The sequence below is a fragment of the Ranitomeya imitator genome, chromosome 5 (genome assembly GCF_032444005.1).
Source record: "Ranitomeya imitator isolate aRanImi1 chromosome 5, aRanImi1.pri, whole genome shotgun sequence".
Taxonomy (NCBI): domain Eukaryota; kingdom Metazoa; phylum Chordata; class Amphibia; order Anura; family Dendrobatidae; genus Ranitomeya; species Ranitomeya imitator.
The window spans coordinates 571,523,593-571,545,813 of NC_091286.1; the positions used below are offsets into that span (position 1 = coordinate 571,523,593).

At 43.9% G+C, this 22,221-nt stretch overlaps 1 protein-coding gene across 2 annotated transcripts; it reads left to right on the forward strand.

Moving 5' to 3' along the window:
• Positions 1-15,196: 15,196 nt before the first annotated feature.
• On the forward strand, positions 15,197-21,666 carry OTOS (otospiralin). Of its 2 annotated transcripts, none has more exons than XM_069768100.1 (4): positions 15,197-15,310; positions 15,707-15,796; positions 18,692-18,718; positions 21,215-21,666. In XM_069768100.1, exons 2-4 carry the CDS (start codon positions 15,739-15,741, stop codon positions 21,400-21,402), a joined length of 273 nt encoding a protein of 90 aa, XP_069624201.1. In that variant the 5' UTR covers positions 15,197-15,310; positions 15,707-15,738; the 3' UTR covers positions 21,403-21,666. The 2 variants fall into 2 exon arrangements, with proteins under 2 accessions (XP_069624201.1, XP_069624202.1); XM_069768101.1 differs by having other exon boundaries at positions 15,301-15,360.
• The last annotated feature ends 555 nt before the right edge of the window (positions 21,667-22,221 follow it).

Sequence of the window (22,221 nt, forward strand, 5' to 3'; positions counted from 1 at the left end):
AAAAATAGAAACGTTATGGCTCTGGGAAATAGGGGAGCGAAAAACGAGAATGCTAAAACGGAAAAGGGCAAGTTCGTGAAGGGGTTAATAGCCACCACAATTGTTCATAAGTGGATGTTAACCCTTCTACTTGTGTCATGCAATATTGATCCGAATTGCCTACTACTAGAAAACCATCCAGATAGAGGGCAACTAAGACATCTCTTTTCCATAGATGGGCCATTATCTCCATGACAAACCTTGGTAAAGACCCGAGGGGCAATAGTGAGGCCAAAACAGTAGGGCTCTAAATTGGAAGTGTTTACACATGTAGGAGAGCAGACTGTCAGTAATGCAAATATAAGAACACCTGAAAGTTATTTACTGTTTCCTAGTGCCTGTAGTATATACAGGTGCTTCTCATAAAATTAGAATATCATCAAAAAGTAAATTTATTCTTCAATACAAAAAGTGAAACTCATATATTATATTACAGCCAATGAAAACCCAAAAGTCTTTATTTCAGTAAATGGAATAGTTAACAAAAAACACCTACAAAGGCTTCCTAAGCATTAAGAAAGGTCCCTTAGTCTGTTTCAGTAGCACTAGAATCATGGGGAAGACTGCTGATTTGAAAGATGTCCAAAAGGCAGTCATTGACACACTCCACAAGGAGGGTAAGCCACAAAAAGTCATTGCTAAAGAAGCTGGCTGTTCACAGAGTGCTGTATCCAAGCCTATTAATGGAAAGTTGAGTGGAAGCAAAAAGTGTGGTAGAAAAAGGTGCACAAGCAACTGGTATAATCGCAGCCTTGAAAAGATTGTTAAGAAAAGGCCATTCAAAAATTTGGGAGAGATTCACAAGGAGTGGACTGCTGCTGGAGTCATTGCTTCATGAGCCACCACACACAGAGAATCCAGAACATGGGCTACAAGTGTCGCATTCCTTGTGTCAGGCCACTCATGACCAACAGACAACACCAGAAGCGTCTTACTTGGGCCAAGGAGAAAAAGACCGGAACTGTTGACAGTGGTCCAAGGTGTTGTTTTCAGACGAAAGTAAATTTTGCATTTCATTTGGAAATCAAGGTCCTAGAGTCTGGAGGAAGAGTGGAGAGGCCACAATCCAAGCTGCTTGAGGTCTTGTGTGAAGTTTCCATAATCACTGATGGTTTGGGGAGCCATGTCATCTGCTGGTGAAGGTCCACTGTGTTTCATCAAGACCAAAGTCAGCGCAGCCGTCTACCAGGATATTTTAGAGCACTTCATGCTTCCCTCTGCCGACAATCTTTTCAAGATGGAAATTTCATTCTCCAGCAGGACTTGGCACCTGTCCACACTGTCAAAAGTACCAATACCTGGTTTACAAACAACAGTATCACTGTGCTTAATTGGCCAGGGAACTCGCCTGACCTTAACCCCATAGAGAATCTGTGGGATATTGTCAAGAGGAAGATGAGAGACACCAGACCCAACAATGCAGATGAGCTGAAAGCTGCTATGAAAGCAACCTGGGCTTCCATAACACCTCAGCAGTGCCACAGGCTGATCGCCTCCATGCCACGCTGCATTGATGCAGTAATTGATGCAAAAGGAGCCTGACCAAGTACTGAGTGCATTTACTGAACATACATTTCAGTAGGCCAACATTTCAGATTTTAACATCATTTTTCAAGCTGGTGTTATAAAGTATTCTAATTTACTGAGATAATGACTTTTGGGTTTTCTTTGGCTGTAAGCCATAATCATCAACATTAACAGAAATAAACACTTGAAATAGATCACTCTGTAATGACTCTATATAATATATGAGTTTCACTTTTTGTATTAAAGAAGCACCTGTATCACAGTGGAGAGTACAAAAATCTATATATATAAAAATGAGTGTATGTGTGTGTGCATCAGCCACGCCCACTCCACATAGCCCCAACTAATCACTAAGCATCTTTCATTTCACAAGAGCTGTTTAAAAGAAGCTGAGCTGTGATTGGTTGCTATTGAGTTTTCCTTTTAGACAGTTGTGGTAACTGAGGCCTATTATTTTTATAATTTCTATGGTGTTATCGACCTTCTGTAAAGCTGGAAATAACACAATTTATTACTGTGCTGACACAGATCACCCTCTGCCACAGACTGCAGGGGGAGCCCAGAATCAGGAACTTCTCTTTGTCTGGCATCAAGCATCTCACTAACTTCACACTTCAAACACAGATTAAAAAAAGAAGCACAAGATGAATTTCTCCAACCCAGCTATCATTTTAATCGGTGTAACAGCGCCAACCTGACAATGTTGCCTCTGACGGGATGATGTGGGATATTAAGGGTAGTAATCCGGTGGTTCTGGCTGGATGATGTGGGATAATAGGGGTAGTTGGCTCTGGCAGGATGATGTGGGATATTAGGGGTAGTAGTCCGGTGGATCTGGCTGCCGGGATGATGTGGAATATTAGGAGTAGTAATCCAGTGGCTCTGTGTTGTGAATTCTGCTTTTGGGTTCCCTCCAGTGGTTGTAGGTGGGAATGCAGTTGTCTCTGAGTCGCAGTCCTGGCCAGGTGTATCTGCTGATTGCAGTTCTGACTGGGATATTTAGGTGTGCAGGATTCATTAGTCCTTGCCAGTTGTCAATGTTTCTTGTGAAGAGTTGGTTCTCTTTCTGGCTTCTCCTGCTTAGCTGCCAATTCAGCAAAGATAAGTGTCTGTTTCTTTTTCTGTGGCACACATGCAGTGTGCTTATATTCTGTGCTATTCATTTGTTTTCTCTTGTCCAGCTTAGACTGTGTCAGTGTTTTCTCAGTCTTGTTGGATTCTCTGGAGTTGCAGATATACGCTCCACATCTTTAGTTAGATGTGGAGTTTTTGTATTTTCTGCTGTGGATATTTTTGGGAACGATTTTAATACTGACCGCTTAGTATCCTGTCCTACCTTTCCTATTTTAGCTAGTGTGGCCTCTTTTGCTAAATCCTGTTTCCTGCCTGCGTGTGTCTTTTCCTCTACTACTCACAGTCATTATTTGTGGGGGGCTGCCTATTCTTTGGGGTTCTGCTCTGAGGCAAGGTAGAATTCCTATTTCCATCTATAGGGGTATTTAGTCCTCCGGCTGTGTCGAGGTGTCTAGGTTTTGTTAGGCACACCCCACGGCTACTTCTAGTTGCGGTGTTAAGATCAGGGTTTGCGGTTAGTATAGTTATCACCTACTCCAGTGAAAGTTTTCATGCTGCTCCAAGGTCACCTGATCATAACAGTACAACTGGCCAATAATGAGTTAAATGCATCTGAGAAGAAGGGAAGAAAGGTCTTGAGCCATTTTTTTTTCTTCAGTCTACTTTGTCTTCTCCCTCTTTATCTCTGGGTGGCTGAAGAGCCTTGTTGAATGTTCAGGAATTAGCTTCTCATGTAGACCAGCTTGCTGCTAGGGTACAGGGTATTTCTGATTATATTGTTCAGACTCCTGTTTTAGAACCGAAGATTCCTACTCCTGATTTGTTTTTTGGTGACAGGTCCAAATTTTTGAGTTTTAAAAACAACTGTAAACTGTTTTTTGCTTTGAGACCTTGATCCTCCGGTGATTCCATTCAGCAGGTTAAAATCGTCATCTCCCTGCTGCGTGGCGAACCGCAGGATTGGGCATTTTCCCTGGAATCTGGGAATCCGGCTTTGCTTAATGTAGACTCCTTTTTTCAGGCATTAGGATTATTATATGATGAACCTAATTCTGTGGATCAAGCTGAGAAGACCTTGTTGGCCCTGTCTCAGGGTCAAGAGGCGGCAGAATTGTATTGTCAGAAATTCAGAAAATGGTCTGTGTTGACTAAATGGAATAATGATGCTTTGGCGGCAATTTTCAGAAAGGGTCTTTCTGAATCCGTTAAAGATGTTATGGTGGGGTTTCCCATGCCTTCCGGTCTGAGTGATTCTATGTCTCTGGCCATTCAGATTGACCGGCGCTTGCGGGAGCGCAGAACTGTGCGCGCTGTGGCGTTATCCTCAGAGCAAATTCCTGAGCCAATGCAGTGTGATAGGATTCTGTCTAGAACGGAACTACAGGGTTTCTGACGTCAGAATAGGTTGTGTTATTATTGTGGCGACGCTTCTCATGTCATTTCTGTCTGCCCTAAGCGTACAAAGAGGATCGCCAGTTCAATTACCATCAGTACTGTACAACCTAAAGTTTTGTTATCTGTGTCCTTGATCTGCTCATTGTCATCATTTTCTGTCATGGCATTTGTGGATTCAGGCGCCGCCTTGAACTTAATGGACTTTGAGTTTGCCAAGCGTTGTGGTTTTCCCTTGCAGCCTTTGCAGAACCCTATTCCTTTAAGGGGCATTGATGCTACACCCTTGGCTAAAAATAAGCCCAAGTTTTGGACACAGGTGACCATGCGCATGGCGCCAGCCCATCAGGAAGATTGTCGATTTCTGGTGTTGCACAATTTGCATGATGCTATCGTGCTGGGTTTTCCGTGGTTGCCGGTACATAATCCTGTGTTGGATTGGAAGTCCATGTCTGTGACTAGTTGGGGTTGTCAGGGGGTTCATAATGATGTTCCTTTGATGTCAATCTCCTCTTCTTCCTCTTCTGAAATTCCAGAGTTTTGCCTGATTTTCAGGATGTATTCGATGAGCCCAAGTCCAGTTTCCTTCCACCGCACAAGGACTGTGATTGTGCTATTGACTTGATTCCAGGCTGTAAGTTTCCTAAGGGTCGACTTTTCAACCTGTCTGTGCCTAAACATACCGCCATGCGGAGCTATATTAAGGAGTCTTTGGAGAAAGGGCATATTCGACCATCTTCTTCACCGTTGGGAGCGGGGTTCTTTTTTGTTGCTAAAAAAGATGGTTCCTTGAGACCCTGTATTGATTATCGCCTCTTGAATAAGATCACGGTCAAGTTTCAATACCCTTTACCTTTGCTTTCCGATTTGTTTGCTAGGATTAAGGGAGCTAGTTGGTTTACGAAGATTGACCTTCGGGGGGCATATAATCTTGTTCGTATTAAGAAGGGTGATGAATGGAAAACTGCGTTTAACACGCCCGAAGGCCATTTTGAATACCTTGTGATGCCATTCGGACTCTCTAATGCTCCATCTGTTTTTCAGTCCTTCATGCATGATATCTTCCGGACTTATCTTGATAAATTCTTGATTGTATATTTGGACGATATTTTGATTTTTTTCGATGATTGGGAGTCTCATGTGCAACAGGTCAGGATGGTATTTCAGATCCTTCGTGACAATGCTTTGTTTGTGAAAGGGTCTAAGTGTCTCTTTGGGGTGCAGAAGGTTTCTTTTTTGGGCTTTATTTTTTCTCCCTCGTCTATAGAGATGGATCCGGTTAAGGTTCACGCCATTCATGATTGAATTCAGCCCACATACGTGAAGAGCCTTCAGAAATTTTGGGGTTTTTTAAATTTTTATCGCCGTTTCATTGCTAATTTTTCCAGCGTGGTTAAACCCTTGACCGATTTGACGAAGAAAGGTGCTGATGTGGCGAATTGGTCCTCTGCGGCTGTCTCTGCCTTTCAGGAGCTTAAACGTCGATTTACTTCTGCTCCGGTGTTGCGCCAACTGGATATTTCTCTTCCGTTTCAGGTTGAGGTTGACGCTTCTGAGATTGGGGCAGGGGCCGTTTTGTCTCAGAGGGATCCTGTTGGTTCTTAATGAAACCGTGTGCCTTCTTTTCTCGGAAGTTTTCGCCTGCTGAACGCAATTATGATGTCGGCAATTGGGAGTTGTTGGCTATGAAGTGGGCGTTTGAGGAGTGGCGACATTGGCTTGAGGGAGCTAAGCACCGTATTGCGGTCTTGACCGATCATAAGAATTTGATTTACCTCGAGTCTGCCAAACGGCTGAATCCTAGACAGGCTCGATGGTCCTTGTTTTTTTCCCGTTTTGATTTCGTGGTCTCGTACCTTCCGGGTTCTAAGAATATTAAGGCTGATGCCCTCTCTAGGAGTTTTTGCCTGATTCTCCTGAGGTCTTAGAACCGGTCGGTATTCTGAAAGAAGGGGTGGTCCTTTCTGCCATTTCCCTTGATTTACGACGGGTTCTTCAGGAATTTCAGGCTGACAAACCTGACCGCTGTCCTGTGGGGAAACTGTTTGTTCCTGACAGATGGACTAGTAGAGTGATTTCTGAGGTTCACTGTTCCGTGTTGGCTGGTCATCCTGGCATTTTTGGTACCAGAGACTTGGTTGGTAGGTCCTTTTGGTGGCCTTCTTTGTCGCGTGATGTGCAGTTCTTTTGTGCAGTCCTGTGGGACTTGTGCGCGGGCCAAGCCTTGTTGTTCCCGTGCTGGTGGGTTGCTTTTGCCATTGCCGGTCCCTGAGAGGCCCTGGACGCATATTTCGATGGATTTTATTTCTGATCTTCCGGTCTCCCAGAAGATGTCTGTTATCTGGGTTGTTTGTGACCGGTTCTCTAAGATGGTTCATTTGGTGCCTTTGCCTAAATTGCCTTCCTCTTCAGATTTGGTTGCGTTGTTTTTTCAGCATGTGGTTCGTTTGCATGGTATTCCAGAGAATATTGTGTCCAACAGAGGTTCCCAGTTTGTTTCTAGGTTTTGGCGGGCCTTTTGTACTAGGCTGGGCATTGATTTGTCTTTTTCTTCTGCATTTCATCCTCAGACAAATGGCCAGACCGAGCGACCTAATCAGACTTTGGAGACTTATTTGAGATGCTTTGTGTCTGCTGATCAGGATGATTGGGTGGCCTTCTTGCCATTGGCCGAGTTTGCCCTTAATAATCGGGCTAGTTCGGCTACTTTGGTTTCGCCTTTCTTTTGTAATTTTGGTTTTCATCCTCGTTTTTCTTCTGGGCAGGTTGCGCCTTCTGACTGTCCTGGTGTGGATTCTGTGGTTGACAGGTTGCAGCAGATTTGGGCTCATGTGGTGGACAATTTGGTGTTGTCTCAGGAGGAGGCTCAACGTTTTGCTAACCGTCGTCGGTGTGTTGGTTCCCGGCTTCGGGTTGGGGATCTGGTCTGGTTGTCTTCCCGTCAAGTTCCTATGAAGTTTTGTTCCCCTAAGTTTAAGCCTCGGTTTATTGGTCCTTATAAGATTTCTGAGATTATTAATCCGGTGTCTTTTCGTTTGGCACTTCCGGCCTCTTTTGCTATCCATAATGTCTTCCATAGATCTTTATTGCGGAAATATGTGGTGCCCGTTGTTCCCTCTGTTGATCCTCCGGCCCCTGTGTTGGTTGATGGAGAGTTGGAGTATGTGGTTGAGAAGATTTTGGATTTGGATTTTGTTCATAGGAACATGACGGGAAGACAACCAGACCAAATCCCCAACCCGAAGTCGGGAACCAACACACCGACGACGGTTAGCAAAACGCTGAGCCTCCTCCTGAGACAACACCAAATTGTTCACCACATGAGCCCAAATTTGCTGCAGCCTGTCAACCACAGAATCCACACCAGGACAATCAGAAGGCTCAACCTGCCCTGAAGAAAAACGAGGATGAAAACCAAAATTACAAAAAAAAGGCGACACCAAGGTAGCAGAACTAGCCCGATTATTAAGGGCAAACTCGGCCAATGGCAAGAAAGCCACCCAATCATCCTGATCAGCAGACACAAAGCATCTCAAATAAGTTTCCAAAGTCTGATTAGTTCGCTCGGTTTGGCCATTTGTCTGAGGATGAAATGCGGAAGAAAAAGACAAAGCAATGCCCAGCCTAGCACAAAAGGCCCGCCAAAACCTAGAAACAAACTGGGAACCTCTATCGGACACAATATTCTCCGGAATGCCATGCAAACAAACCACATGCTGAAAAAACAACAGAACCAAATCAGAAGAGGAAGGCAATTTAGGCAAAGGTACCAAATGAACCATCTTAGAAAACCGGTCACAAACCACCCAGATAAAAGACATCCTCTGGGAAACCGGAAGATCTGAAATAAAATCCATAGAAATATGCGTCCAAGGTCTCTCAGGGACCGGCAAAGGCAGAAGCAACCCACTAGCGCGGGAACAGCAAGGCTTAGCCCGCGCACAAATCCCACAGGACTACACAAAAGAATGCACATCCCGCGACAAAGAAGGCCACCAAAAGGACCTACCAACCAAATCTCTGGTACCAAAAATCCCAGGATGGCCAGCCAACACAGAACAATGAACCTCAGAAATCACTTTACTAGTCCATCTATCAGGAACCTGGACAGCGGTCAAGTTTATTAGCCTGAAATTCCTAAAGAACCCGTCGTAAATCAGGGGAGATGGCAGAAAGAATCACCCCTTCCTTCAGAATGCCGACCGGCTCAAGAACCCCAGGGGAATCAGGAAAAAAACTCCTAGAGAGGGCATCAGCCTTAACATTCTTAGAACCCGGAAGATACGAGACCACAAAATCAAAACGGGAGAAAAACAGGGACCATCGAGCCTGTCTAGGATTCAGTCGTTTGGCAGACTCGAGGTAAATCAGATTCTTATGATCGGACAGGACCACAATACGGTGCTTGGCCCCCTCAAGCCAATGTCGCCACTCCTCAAATGCCCACTTCACAGCCAACAACTCCCGATTGCCGACATCATAATTGCGTTCCGCAGGCGAAAACTTCCGAGAAAAGAAGGCACACGGTTTCATCAAGGAACCATCAGAATTCCTCTGAGACAAAACGGCCCCTGCCCCAATCTCAGACGCGTCAATCTCAACCTGAAATGGAAGAGAAACATCCGGCTGACGCAACACAGGGGCAGAAGTAAATCGGCGTTTAAGCTCCTGAAAGGCAGAAACAGCCGCGGAGGACCAATTCGTCACATCAGCGCCTTTCTTCGTCAAATCGGTCAGAGGTTTAACCACACTGGAGAAGTTGGCAATGAAACGACGATAAAAATTAGCAAAGCCCAAGAATTTCTGAAGGCTCTTCACAGATGTGGGCTGAATCCAATCATGAATGGCCTGAACCTTAACCGAATCCATTTCTATAGATGAGGGAGAAAAAATGAAGCCCAAAAAAGAAACCTTCTGTACTCCAAAGAGGCACTTCGTCCCCTTCACAAATAAAGCATTATTACGGAGGATCTGAAATACCATCCTGACCTGTTTCACATGAGACTCCCAATCATCGGAAAAAATCAAAATATCATCCAAATATACAACCATGAATTTATTAAGATAACTCCGAAAGATATCATGCATGAAGGACTGGAATACAGATATGGCATTAGAGAGTCCGAATGGCATCACAAGGTATTCAAAATGGCCTTCGGGCGTATTAAATGCAGTTTTCCATTCGTCACCCTGCTTAATACGAATAAGATTATATGCCCCTCAAAGGTCAATCTTAGTAAACCAACTAGCCCCCTTAATCCTAGCAAACAAATCAGTAAGCAAAGGCAAAGGGTATTGAAATTTGACCGTGATCTTATTCAAGAGGCGATAATCAATACAGGGTCTCAAGGAGCCATCCTTATTGGCAACAAAAAAAAACCTGCTCCCAATGGTGAAGAAGATGGCCGAATATGCCCCTTCTCCAAAGATTCCTTAATATAGCTCCGCATGGCGGCATGTTCTGGCACAGACAGGTTGAAAAGTCGGCCCTTAGGGAACTTACAACCTGGAATCAAGTCAATAGCACAATCACAGTCCCTATGCGGTGGAAGGGAACTGGATTTGGGCTCATCGAATACATCCTGGAAATCTGACAAAAACTCAGGAATTTCAGAAGAGGGGGAAGCGGAAATTGACATCAAAGGAACGTGACCATGAACCCCCTGACAACCCCAACTAGTCACAGACATAGATTTCCAATCTAACACCGGATTATGTACCTGTAACCATGGAAAACCCAGCACAATATCATCATGCAAATTATGCAACACCAGAAAACGACAATCTTCCTTATGGGCTGGCGCCATGCTCATGGTCAGCTGTGTCCAAAACTGAGGTTTATTTATAGCCAACGGTGTAGCAACAATCCCCCTTAAAGGAATAGGGTTCTGCAAAGGCTGCAAGGGGAAACCACAACGTCTGGCAAATTCTAAGTCCATTAAGTTCAGAGCGGCGCCTGAATCCACAAATGCCATGACAGAAAATGACGATAATGAGCAGATCAAGGTCACAGATAACAGAAATTTAGGTTGTACAGTACTGATGGTAACAGAACTAGCGATTCTCTTTGTACGCTTAGGGCAATCAGAAATAACATGAGCAGAATCGCCGCAGTAAAAACACAACCTATTCTGACGCCTGAATCTTTGTCGTTCAGCTCTAGACAATATCCTATCACACTGCATAGGCTCAGGGCTCCGCTCGGAGGACAACGCCACAGTGTGCACAACTCTGCGCTCACGCAAGCGCCGATCAATCTGAATGGCCAGAGACATAGAATCACTCAGACCAGCAGGCGTGGGGAACCCCACCATAACATCTTTAACGGATTCAGAAAGACCCTTTCTGAAAATTGCCGCAAAGGCATCCTCATTCCATTTAGTCAACACAGACCATTTTCTAAATTTCTGGCAATACGATTCTGCCGCTTCTTGACCCTGACACAGGGCCAACAAGGTCTTCTCTGCATGATCCACTGAATTAGGTTCATCATACAATAACCCTAGCGCCTGAAAAAAGGTGTCTACATTAAGCAAAGCAGGATTCCCAGATTCCAGGGAAAATGCCCAATCCTGAGGATCACCACGCAGCAGGGAAATAACAATTTTAACCTGCTGAATGGAATCACCAGAAGAACGGGGTTTCAGAGCAAAAAACAGTTTAGTTATTTTTAAAGCTCAAAAATTTGGACCTGTCCCCAAAAAACAAATCAGGAGTTGGAATTCTAGGCTCTAAAGCCGGAGTCTGAACGATATAATCGGAAATACCCTGTACTCTAGCAGCAACTTGGTCCACACGAGAAACCAATTCCTGAACCTCCATGCCAGCGCCGAACTCCTGAGCCACCCAGAGGTAAAGAGGGAAGGAAAGACAAAACAGACTACAGAAAAAAAAGGCTCAGCACTTTCCTTCCCTTCTTCTGAGATACGTTTAATTCATTGTTGGCCAGTTGTACTGTTATGATCTGGTGGCCTAGGAGCAGCATGAGACGTACTCTGGAGAAGGTGGTACCTGTACTGACCGCAGACCCTGAACTTAGCATCGAAACTAGAAGTAGCCGTGGGATGTACCTAACACTCCCTAGACACCTCGACACAGCCTAAGAACTAACTACCCCTAAAGATAGAAACGGGAAAACTATCTTGCCTCAGAGAAAATCCTCAAAGGATAGACAGCCCCCCACAAATATTGACTGTGAGAGGAGAGGGAAATGACATACGCAGACTGAAATCAGGATTTAGCAAAGTAGGCCATTCTAGCTAAAAATAAAGAATAGGACAGAGTACTATGCGGTCAGTATTAAAATACTAGAAAATATCCACCACAGAAAATACAAATCTCCGCATCTGACTAAAGACATGGAGGGTATATCTGCATCTCCAGAGACAGCTTGGCTGCAAAAAATCCTTCACAGACAAAGCTGGACAAGACAAAACATGAAAATGCACTGAACAATAAGGTCCACAGCATGTGGACAGCAAAAACAAAGCCAGAACGTATCTTTGTTGAAATGAACAGCAAAACAGGAGAGACCAGGTATGGATGTGAATCCTCCAAAAACAATGGACAACTGGCACTGACTAAAGGATCAAGCAAGGCTAAATAGCCCAGTCCAAAGTGCAATAAGTGGACACACCTGATAAATGCTGCGATCCAAAGACAGCAACACTACAACTCATAACCACCGGAGGGAGCCCAAGAGCAGAATTCACAACACCTCTGATGTCCATGCTGCTGATTTGGTCCATGCCTTTCATCTGGCTCATCCTGATCGTCCTGGGGGCCCTGGTGAGGGTTCGGTGACCCTTCCTCAAGGGGGGGGGTACTGTTGTGAATTCTGCTTTTGGGTTCCCTCCAGTGGTTGTAGGTGGGAATGCAGTTGTCTCTGAGTCGCAGTCCTGGCCAGGTGTATCTGCTGATTGCAGTTCTGACTGGGATATTTAGGTGTGCAGGATTCATTAGTCCTTTCCAGTTGTCAATGTTTCTTGTGAAGAGTTGGTTCTCTTTCTGGCTTCTCCTGCTTAGCTGCCAATTCAGCAAAGATAAGTGTCTGTTTCTTTTTCTGTGGCACACATGCAGTGTGCTTATATTCTGTGCTATTCATTTGTTTTCTCTTGTCCAGCTTAGACTGTGTCAGTGTTTTCTCAGTCTTGTTGGATTCTCTGGAGTTGCAGATATACGCTCCTCATCTTTAGTTAGATGGTGGAGTTTTTGTATTTTCTGCTGTGGATATTTTTGGGAACGATTTTAATACTGACCGCTTAGTATCCTGTCCTATCCTTTCCTATTTTAGCTAGTGTGGCCTCTTTTGCTAAATCCTGTTTCCTGCCTGCGTGTGTCTTTTCCTCTACTACTCACAGTCATTATTTGTGGGGGGCTGCCTATTCTTTGGGGTTCTGCTCTGAGGCAAGATAGAATTCCTATTTCCATCTATAGGGGTATTTAGTCCTCCGGCTACTTCTAGTTGCGGTGTTAAGATCAGGGTTTGCGGTCAGTATAGTTACCACCTACTCCAGTGAAAGTTTTCATGCTGCTCCAAGGTCACCTGATCATAACAGCTCTGGCTGGATGATGTGGGATTATAGGGGTAGTAATCCAGTGGCTCTGATGGGATGATGTGTGTGGGATTATAGGGGTAGTAATCTAATAGCTCTGATGGGATGATGTGGAATATTAGGGGTAGTAATCTGATGGCTCTGATGGGATGATGTGGAATACTAGGGGTAACAATCCAGTGGCTGACTGGATGATGTGGAATATTAGGGGTAGTAATTCGGTGGCTCTGATGGGATGATGTGGAATATTAGGGGTAGTAATCCAGTGGCTCTGGCTGACAGGATGATGTGGGAAATCTGTTCTTTTTTGCACTGAAGGAAAAACCAAAAATGTTGTATACCAAAAGGCTCTTGGATAAATACTATCAATATTTGGGTAATCATTTAATGAATTTGTGTTGCAAGTCTGTAGTGTTGAATATATGATGTGAAATGTTTTTATGTGCAATATAATCATTATAATTTATTATAACTAACCACAGTTTGTTACTATGCCTGGGCAATGGCGGGCTCTTCTGCTAGTGAAGTATAAAATTAAAAGCACTTCATGTGATGATGAGAAGACCTAATTGCGGTGTAGCCCTGGTGCCTCTACACATGCCTCACCCTTGATTGCAATGGGTATGTGTTGTACCCGTGAAAAAAAATGTATAGAACATGTACGTGCCACATGGATGTGTGAATGATGCCTTAAGATGTTAGAGTATTATGTGTTTTTTTATAATTTTGTCTAACATGCATAGCTATGAGGGTATTTGCACACGTTGCGGATTTGCCTGCGGCTAATCTGCTGGGGATTCGCAGCAGTTTTCCATCAGGTTTACAGTGCCATCTAAACCTATGGAAAACAAAATCTCCTGTGCCCATGGTGTGGAAAATACCACGTGGAAATGCTGCGTTGTATTTTCCGCAGCATGTCAAATCTTTGTGCGGATTCCGCAGCGTTTTACACCTGCTCATCAATAGGAATCCGCAGGTGTAAAACCGCAGGTGGAAGCCGCACAAAAAACGCACAAAATCTGTGGTAAATCGGCGGGTAATCCGCAGGTAAAACGCAGCGCATTTTTTCAAAAACGGTGCGGAAAAATCCGCACACGAATCGGCAACGTGTGGACATAGCGTGAGACTTTGCAAATGACTTTATTTGGGTATTTGTCTTCATTTCTGTAAAACAATTGCATGTCAGTGGTTTATAAACCCCTGTTTCCCCCCCAGATTATTAGTCTGCCTTCAGCTGCTTTACTATCAGAGCATTCTCATTTGGAGTACAGATGATGGTAGTGATGATCAGCTGTTTCTATTTTGAATTATAACCGTAGGCACAGCTATGAAAGTGGTGCTCAAGTAGGTGCCCAAACCATATAGTGTAGAAGATAGACTTGGCACACACTTGGTGGGATGCAGTAAAAAATGTAATATGGAGAGTACATACAGTAGTGACGTTTCGGTCACAGGTGGCTGAGGCGGTAACGGACCCAGTATCCGCCGCTAGTCCAAAGAGTCACTTTCACACTTTTTGGACTAGCGGCGGATACCGTGTCCGTTACCGCCTCAGCCACCTGTGCCGGTTTAGGCCTCCTCTTTTACTTACTGCAAGCAAGCGGGGTTTTCCTTTGTTTATCACCCCTGTGACCCATGTACAACTTGTGATCTATGAGAGGTACATTGATGAAGGTCTAAACTTGACCGAAACGTCACTACTATATGTACTCTCCATATTAAATTTTTCACTGCATCCCACCAAGTGTGTGCCAAGTCTATCTTCTACACTATATGATCAGCTGTTTCTAGTGATGAGCAAATGTGCTGGGATAAGGAGTTATACGAGCATGCTCGGGTGCTAACCGAGTGTCTTCGAAAAATATGTTTGAGTTCCCGCGGCTGTTCAACAGCCACAACATATGCAGGGATTACCTGAATGTTAGCCGCGAGACATGCAGCCGCGATGACTCGAAGATATTTTTTGAGCACGCTGAAGACACTTGTTTAGCACCGGAGCATGTTCGCTCATCACCAGCTGTCTCCTCATCTGAACAATCTCATTCAGCTGCTTATGCCCAGAGTTAGTGAGACCCAGCTGCTGACCCGTTCACTGCCATCATCTGTACTCCAAATGAGTACGTTCTCATATCAATGTAAATAAAAGGCAGGAAAATAGTCTGGGGAAAAGCAGGAGTGTGGAAAACACTTAACATTATTTTTTTTTACAGAAACGATGAGAAATCCCCCTAATGAAGTAATATGTAAAGTTTCATAAATTTCCATGCCGGACAAAATTATTAAAAAACCCCATAAAAGTTTAGTTTCCCTTTAAATATTCAGCCTGAACTATGTTTCTAGATAACTATATTGCAGATATTACAATTTCTATAATAGCTGCTATCCAGAATGTCTTGAATGGTAAATCTGCCTACTTATACTGTGATACATTTTCCTCTGTACAGGTCGATTAACCCTATCTCTCGTCTTCCGATTATTTTTCAAAGTATGGGACAATCACTCCATTTATAAGTGGATGAATTTTTCGGGACTGCTCCACGTAAATCTCCGCTCTGTTACAAGCCATTTCCTATTGACCAGGACTGCAGAGTAAATAGTTGGATGAATATTCAAGTTAGGGGGAAAAAAATGAAGTTTTCCTACACCGTCGCCTGTTTATCCAAGGAAGGGAGGGTAGGAGGGAGCTGGAAGAAGAGGACTCAATTCAAGAGAAGGAGCAACAGGTAAGCAGTGCAGGACGACCGGACTGCAGCAAGTCATCGATACAAGGCAGGTAACGAGTTCTCAAGCATCGAAATACTGGGCTGGAAGAAAGCCGTCAGCACCACATATACTACAGATATACATTACTTTTATCCTGTGATATCCATTGCGCATATACGACATATCTGGATAGGGCTTACACATAATCACACATAAACTCTTGGGATTCATTGCTTAAGGAACACGATTCATGGGAGTTAAAATCATACATTAAGGTTACCTGCAGTCCTATGTAAATCCATCATAGCACAGCAATGGGTGGAGTCAAGTCAAAGACGTGTTCAAATAGAGAGTAAAGTACCTGGAACACATTATTTAGGTGTTTTCTTCTTGTTATTCCTATTTTCTTATACCAGACTTGTGTATTAATTATCACCCGGACGACACAATGAAGCTGCTTCTGATTGGGTTATATTTCACCTGTTTTCTTCTGGGGTCATTTCTTGGTGAGTACTTCCACCTTATTCTGAAGTTAGATTACTACTGGCTCTTTAATATTACACTTTTATTATCCCTCCGGTTAAGGATGTAAGGGATATTAAAAACGGTAGTGATATACTGTCGTCTATGTACGTCACTCTTTATTGACCAATACAGTACAATGCAAAAATGTTTATTGATCAGGAAATAAAATGTATAATCTACTTAGTACCTAAAATTGTGTCCATTATTGGTTCTTAACCCTGCTGTTGTCTTCGGTCAAAAACGACCGACCTTGAACTTCAATATTCTTTAAAATATTCAAGATGCGGCTCTGAAACCCGTGGCCGACCGACCCATCCTCATTTAAGTCAATCAACCACAAGTTTCAGAACCGCATCTTGAACACCCCAAAAAATACCAAAGTTCAAAATCGGTCTCCCCGCACCGAAGACAACAGCAGGGTTAAAGGGGACCCATCACATTTCTTCGCATAGCTATTTTGGTAATTCTTCGTATGCTTCATAATATAACAATTCTAGGGCATTTTATCTCAGATCTCTGCATTGTGCCGTTCCTCTGTTACACCTCCTAGAAATGTATAATTAACTGATTGTTAGGATTGCTATCATCAAAGGGGCGTGTCCCTACACAGTCAGCTCTGATTGGCCTCTGCCAGACTGTGCAAGGACACACCCCCAATTGGTAACATATACCTGTCAATTTATTCCTAAATTTTGAAAAGGAATAAGAGTATTATTTCTTGGATGCTACACTCATCTGATAAAACAGACAAGTCAGGAAAGCCGACAGGTTCTCTTTAATTAGATTATTAACCAAATAAGAAAATCAAGTAAAAAAAAATAGTATCTAGACATCTTGGATATGATCTTTAAAATATACTGTAAATTTTAGGTAAATGTTGAATGTCTTGTTGGTAAGGCCCACTCAGCGTGTCCCGATCAGACTTTCTGTTACTAGGACCATGGTATGATCACAGTCCGGCTCCATAATTGCAGTCATGAAAGTCTTACTTTGAGGTGTTTTGGTGATAAAAAAATACTTTTAAAGGCCAGGAAGGGATAAGGCGGCTAAGATGACTTGTCCAAAAGGCAGGTCCCTGGCGGCTCCTCCATGACTCGCATGCCTGACACCGTTTGTGGAGAAGAGAGATCTGTCAATCAAGGGACGGGGAGGATCCTGCCTCTTGGACTCGTCATCCTAGATGTTTCCTTTTTTTGCCAGATTTTAAGTCTGTTATTCCTGAAATCCTGCAGTGTAGAATAGAACATCCATGGCTGCATGATTTGGGCAGCATGAGTCACTTGTCAGGGTCCGTTTAAAAAAACCCTAGTGAAAATTATTTGCCAGCCGTTCTGCCTTTATATGTATAATTATGTACTGACACAGTACAGCAAGGTAATGTTACATCTATAGGTTGCTATTTACTACTAATCCAGCCTGGAATATGACATTACAACTGCAAATACTATGTGTAAATGGTCAGGACTGTCAGATCCTTTACATCTCTCCTTACTAATATTGCCTTACTTTTATTCCTTATTTCTAAAGATCTCATTATTAAAGGGGTTCTCCACTACGGGGACGAGCCCTTCTCATTCTGTATGTTTGACCCCATAAAATAACATCACTTATACACACCTCTATTGCCGGCGCTGTTACACTGGTGTCTGCACTGGCGCTCCCGAGGCTCACATGACATTGTTACGTCACGCGATCCTGGCAGCCAATCAGCAGTTGCCTCACTCTCCCCGCCTTCAGTCATATCAAATGCATTCAGAGGAGAAGCTTTACCATCTGCCGGATGTATGTGATTTATCCAAAGGCAGGCTGATTGACCTCAGGGCTCGTGTGTCATAACGATTTTACACGATCCCCGGCAGAGACGGTGCTGACACCGCTGGAACGGCCCTGGCAACAGGGGTGGGCATAAGTGTTGATATTTTACAGAATACAAACATACGGATTAAGAAGGGGTTGTCTTAGTAGTGGATAACCCCTTTAATTTTGCTACAAGAATATTAAAGAGTGTAAACTGAGGCTCCCTGAGGCTGTTATTTAAAGGGGTTGGACTGGCATGGGACAGTAGACTGCAGGCACTCTATGTGACTGCAGAATCGTGACAGTGTCATGATTCTCTGAATTCCCAATGTGAGCTTACATTCTTATGACCCTGTGTATGCGATCTGTATGCTAATGAGCACACGCCAATTAGTCTTGACCGGCTTCCCTCAATTCATGTCAACTTAGAGAAGCCAAATGTGTATAGTTGGCACATGACCGCAAGCATACAAAGTGCAACCCAGGATCACATGTCCGCCTGATATCAGCAGCAGGAATACCAGGGGATAGTGGCAGCGTGCGCACCGCACACGGTCATGATTCAGCAAACTCATAACAATCACATAGAATGACTGCAGGCTTGGAGAACACCTTTAACTTTACACAATGTGAGTCCAAAACGTAAATGCAAACATAAAGTGAAGTAACCGTATTGTGCAGAATGTTAAGTGTGAAAATAAACTTTACATGACTGTACAGACTGGAAATAGCACAATCTACTAACTATCGCCAAATAAAATAGCAAGAAACTGAAGCTCAGCTGGAGGTGCGCGCTCCGGCAACACATCCCTTGTATTCATCCTCTTTGGATGGTCAGAGGGAATTCTAATCTTTGCTCCTGACGAAGGATGTGATTTGGCAAGGAACGCTGACATGTCGGCTCCCATGTGGAGGGTGAGTGCCACGCAGTCAGAGGACACAGGGTCCTATTGTATGGCGCACAGTCCAGCGCAGTCAGGAATTCCTGCTGACATTAGGATTCCACTCACACTCGGTGTTGGATGAAAGTATCCATTGTCCGGTCGGCTCTCACATGCCATTTCCTTATTTATTTTCAGATGCCAGACCTGTACATGAGGAGGACGGTAAATACAATTTTCGTTTTTACTTTGGAAACATTCTGATCAACACAACCAATATACAATGAGAATTTCATACACAGCAGCAAATGCATTTATAGGCAACCGTCCGTTCATAAAACCTTTGACTTGTCATAGCGTCACGTCTGATGTTTTTGATGAGACTCCCAAGGATTTCTAAAATGAACGAGAAGAGCTTATCTGGGTGGTTCTCTCCTCTAACACTGAATAAGTCCTGGAGGAGAGCGGTCCTCAGTGAAGAGCTTAGCTTGGTGATCGGTGGGATTCTCAAGGTGTCTGACATTTCTCTACGACAGTGTATTCTACCAGAGGGTCAATGGTTTTATGGAGAAAAAAACACATTTCAATACATTATGTACTAATGAATTTTGACTAATAAATGACGTGATCTTAAAGGAACATTTCAGGGTATTCATGATACCGGGGTTTATTATTATTATTATTTATTGTTATAGCGCCATTTATTCCACGGCGCTTTACATGTGAATTCATCTATGGTGTTCTTTGTATCCTTGTGTCTCCCTTGTACATCCCATAACACATTTGTAGAAATTTAATCAGCAAGAATTCTGGTAAAATTTACTTTAAAAAATGGCATGCACGCCTTATGTGTTTCAGACACCTTATGAGCTGCATTTACAAAATGGAGCATGGTTACGTGGAATCGTAAAATGTGCCAAATTAATAATGTCACCTGCCATTTGGCACAAATGATTGGTGTAAAGGAAACCAGCTAAGAGTTGGCACAAGGAAGCAAATTTAAACTGGTTGCTCGGTATAAATTGTTAAAGGGAACCAGTCACCCACAAAATGGAAGATGAGCTAAGCCCACCGGCATCAGGGGCTTATCTACAGCATTCTGTAATGCTGTAGATAAGCCCCCGATGTTACCTGAAAGATGAGAAAAAGAGGTTAAATTATACTCACCCAGGGGCGGTCCCGCTGCAGTTCGGTCCGATGGGTGTCACGGTCCGGGCCCTCCCATCTTCATAGGATGACGTCCTCTTCTTGTGTTCACGCTGCGGCTCCAGCGCAGGCGTACTTGGTCTGCCCTGTTGAGGGCAAAGTACTGCAGTGCGCAGGCGCTGGGCCTCTCTGACTTTTCCCGGCGTAGGCGCACTGCAGTACTTTGCTCTGCCCTCAACAGGGCAGACAAAGTACGCCTGCGCCAGAGCTGCGGCGTGAAGACAAGAAGAGCATGTGATTGAAAGAAGATGGGAGGCCCCGGACCGGACCACGACGCCAACCGCAGCGGAACCGCCCCTAGGTGAGTATAATCTAACCTGTTTTTCTCATCTATCAAGTTACATCAGGGGCTTACCTACAGCATTGCAGAATACTGTAGATAAGCTCCTGATGTCGGTGGGCTTAGCTCAACTTCCATTATGGGGGTGACAGGTTCCCTTTAACTCTGCAGTCACTCTGTTTGACTACAGACTTATGAATCCCCCCAGAGCATGCGCTGTGAAGATTTGCAGCTTTCTGAGCCGGGACCTGCAGGTACGTATGCGTTATACATACTCCCGGCCAAAGCCCATTTAGGGGGTGTGGTCTCACTCTATATACTTGCATTGAGCAACGCCCACTGGACGTCCGCGTCACTAGACGGGGTGCAGCCTCTCTCAATGCAAGTGTATGAAGTGAGGCTGGGTCCACTAGATGGGCTCTGGCCGGGAGTGTGTAAAATGCATATACAGCTCAGAAACCGGTGAATCCTCACAGTGCACAGTGCGAGTGCTTGCGGGACTCACAAGTCTGCAGTCAGACAGGGTGACTGCAGAGTTATCAATTGAGACTTGACAACCCCTTTAAAATACCTAGAAAATGCCTAAATGTATTATAATTTCTGCAGAAACTTATTTTTTCTGTTTCAATCCTGTCTAAATTTCATTCACTATTAAAAAAATTCCCTGATGTTTCAGTTCAGCCTGGGGAAGACCTGACCCCAACCTCCAGGTTTTCCCTCCAATCTGTGCGGCCCTGAAGACCTATAGAATGAAGTTTTAAACCTGTCCTGCTCTGTATGTTAATAAATTTGGCACATATTACCCCAGTGTACCCTTTGTCAAGACTGTCATACAAACTGCCAATCTTGATGAACTGATCCATCTGTGTTATTATTCTATTTTGGACTTTCTTTCTGAAAGATCTCCACTCCCACGAGTCACATTAATTCAAGATTTAATGGAGTTAGCACTAATTGACTGTTCAAGCCATTCAAAAGCACTTTGTGCATTCTTGACAAGGTAAAGCCTGAGCTGTTAAACAAGTAAAAGGGGTGGAGATAGATGGAAACCAAGTAGATGGGAATTTTGCACTGAATTGCTCAGCCACGTCAAGGGTGCGCCAAGCGTCTTTGCTTGGTTTCAACAGTCATTTTGTGCTGAAATACAGGAATTATGTTCCGGTTGCAAGATCCAAAAGTTAACATTAATGACACTGACCGGAATCAATTTCAATTCTAACTGATGTTCTTTTTAGACCCATATTTAGAGGCTCCTGCTCACCCTTACTGGCCCTTCTCTACCTCGGATTTCTGGCAGTATGTCGAGCATTTCCGCACAATGGGTGCATATGAGAACATCAATGACCTAGCTCGCACTTTCTTTGCTCACTATCCTATTGGAGATACCCTGGGATACACAAGCCGTGACGACCATGAGCATTAGAAGCCGGTACTCTGCTTGGCGTAGCTGTACATAGTGAAGCCCTACAACGCTGAGAAATGAACGGAACCAAGATGTGCGACAACACCAACTCCAACTATGCCATCATGGTGACAAGAACTTCTCAGGCCAAAGGAAATCCCTGCATTATTCCTGTCTGTCAGAAGGGAAAAGAAGTCATAAGAAATATAGAAATATTTGCTGTAAACACAGCTCATCTACCTATGGTATTAGAGCTATAATCAATAAAAAATGGCTAAGATGTGATCGGATGTCACTTTGTGTTCCCAAATGTTACATTACAATATTTCTAGATGACACATGGTCTGCGCCCCTTACCTTGTTGTCACACAGTAACACACAAGCTGAGACATGCTGAATGACAAAGACACAATGTCTCAAGGTCTCCTTACACATTAGACTAATGTTGACCAAATCCACCAATATCAATAGGTTCAGCGGACAGTCTAACGTGTATGGGGGTGCCGGCGGATCGATGGTCAGGGGAGATGTTGATGGTGGATGTCTGATTTTGGACTGACAATTGCATTATTTGCATTATTTTGCATTATTATATATTATTGCATGGGCAGCACGGTGGCTCAGTGGATAGCACTGCAGCCTTGCAGCGCTGGAGTCCTGGGTTCTAATCCCTCCTTGGATACAATCTACAAGGAGTTTGTATGTTTTCCCCGTGTTTACGTGGGTTTCCTCCGGGTTCTCCGGTTTCCTCCCACATTCCAAAGACATACTGATAGGGAATTTAGATTGTGAGCCCCATAGGGGACAGTGATGATAATGTGTGCAAAACTGTAAAGCGCT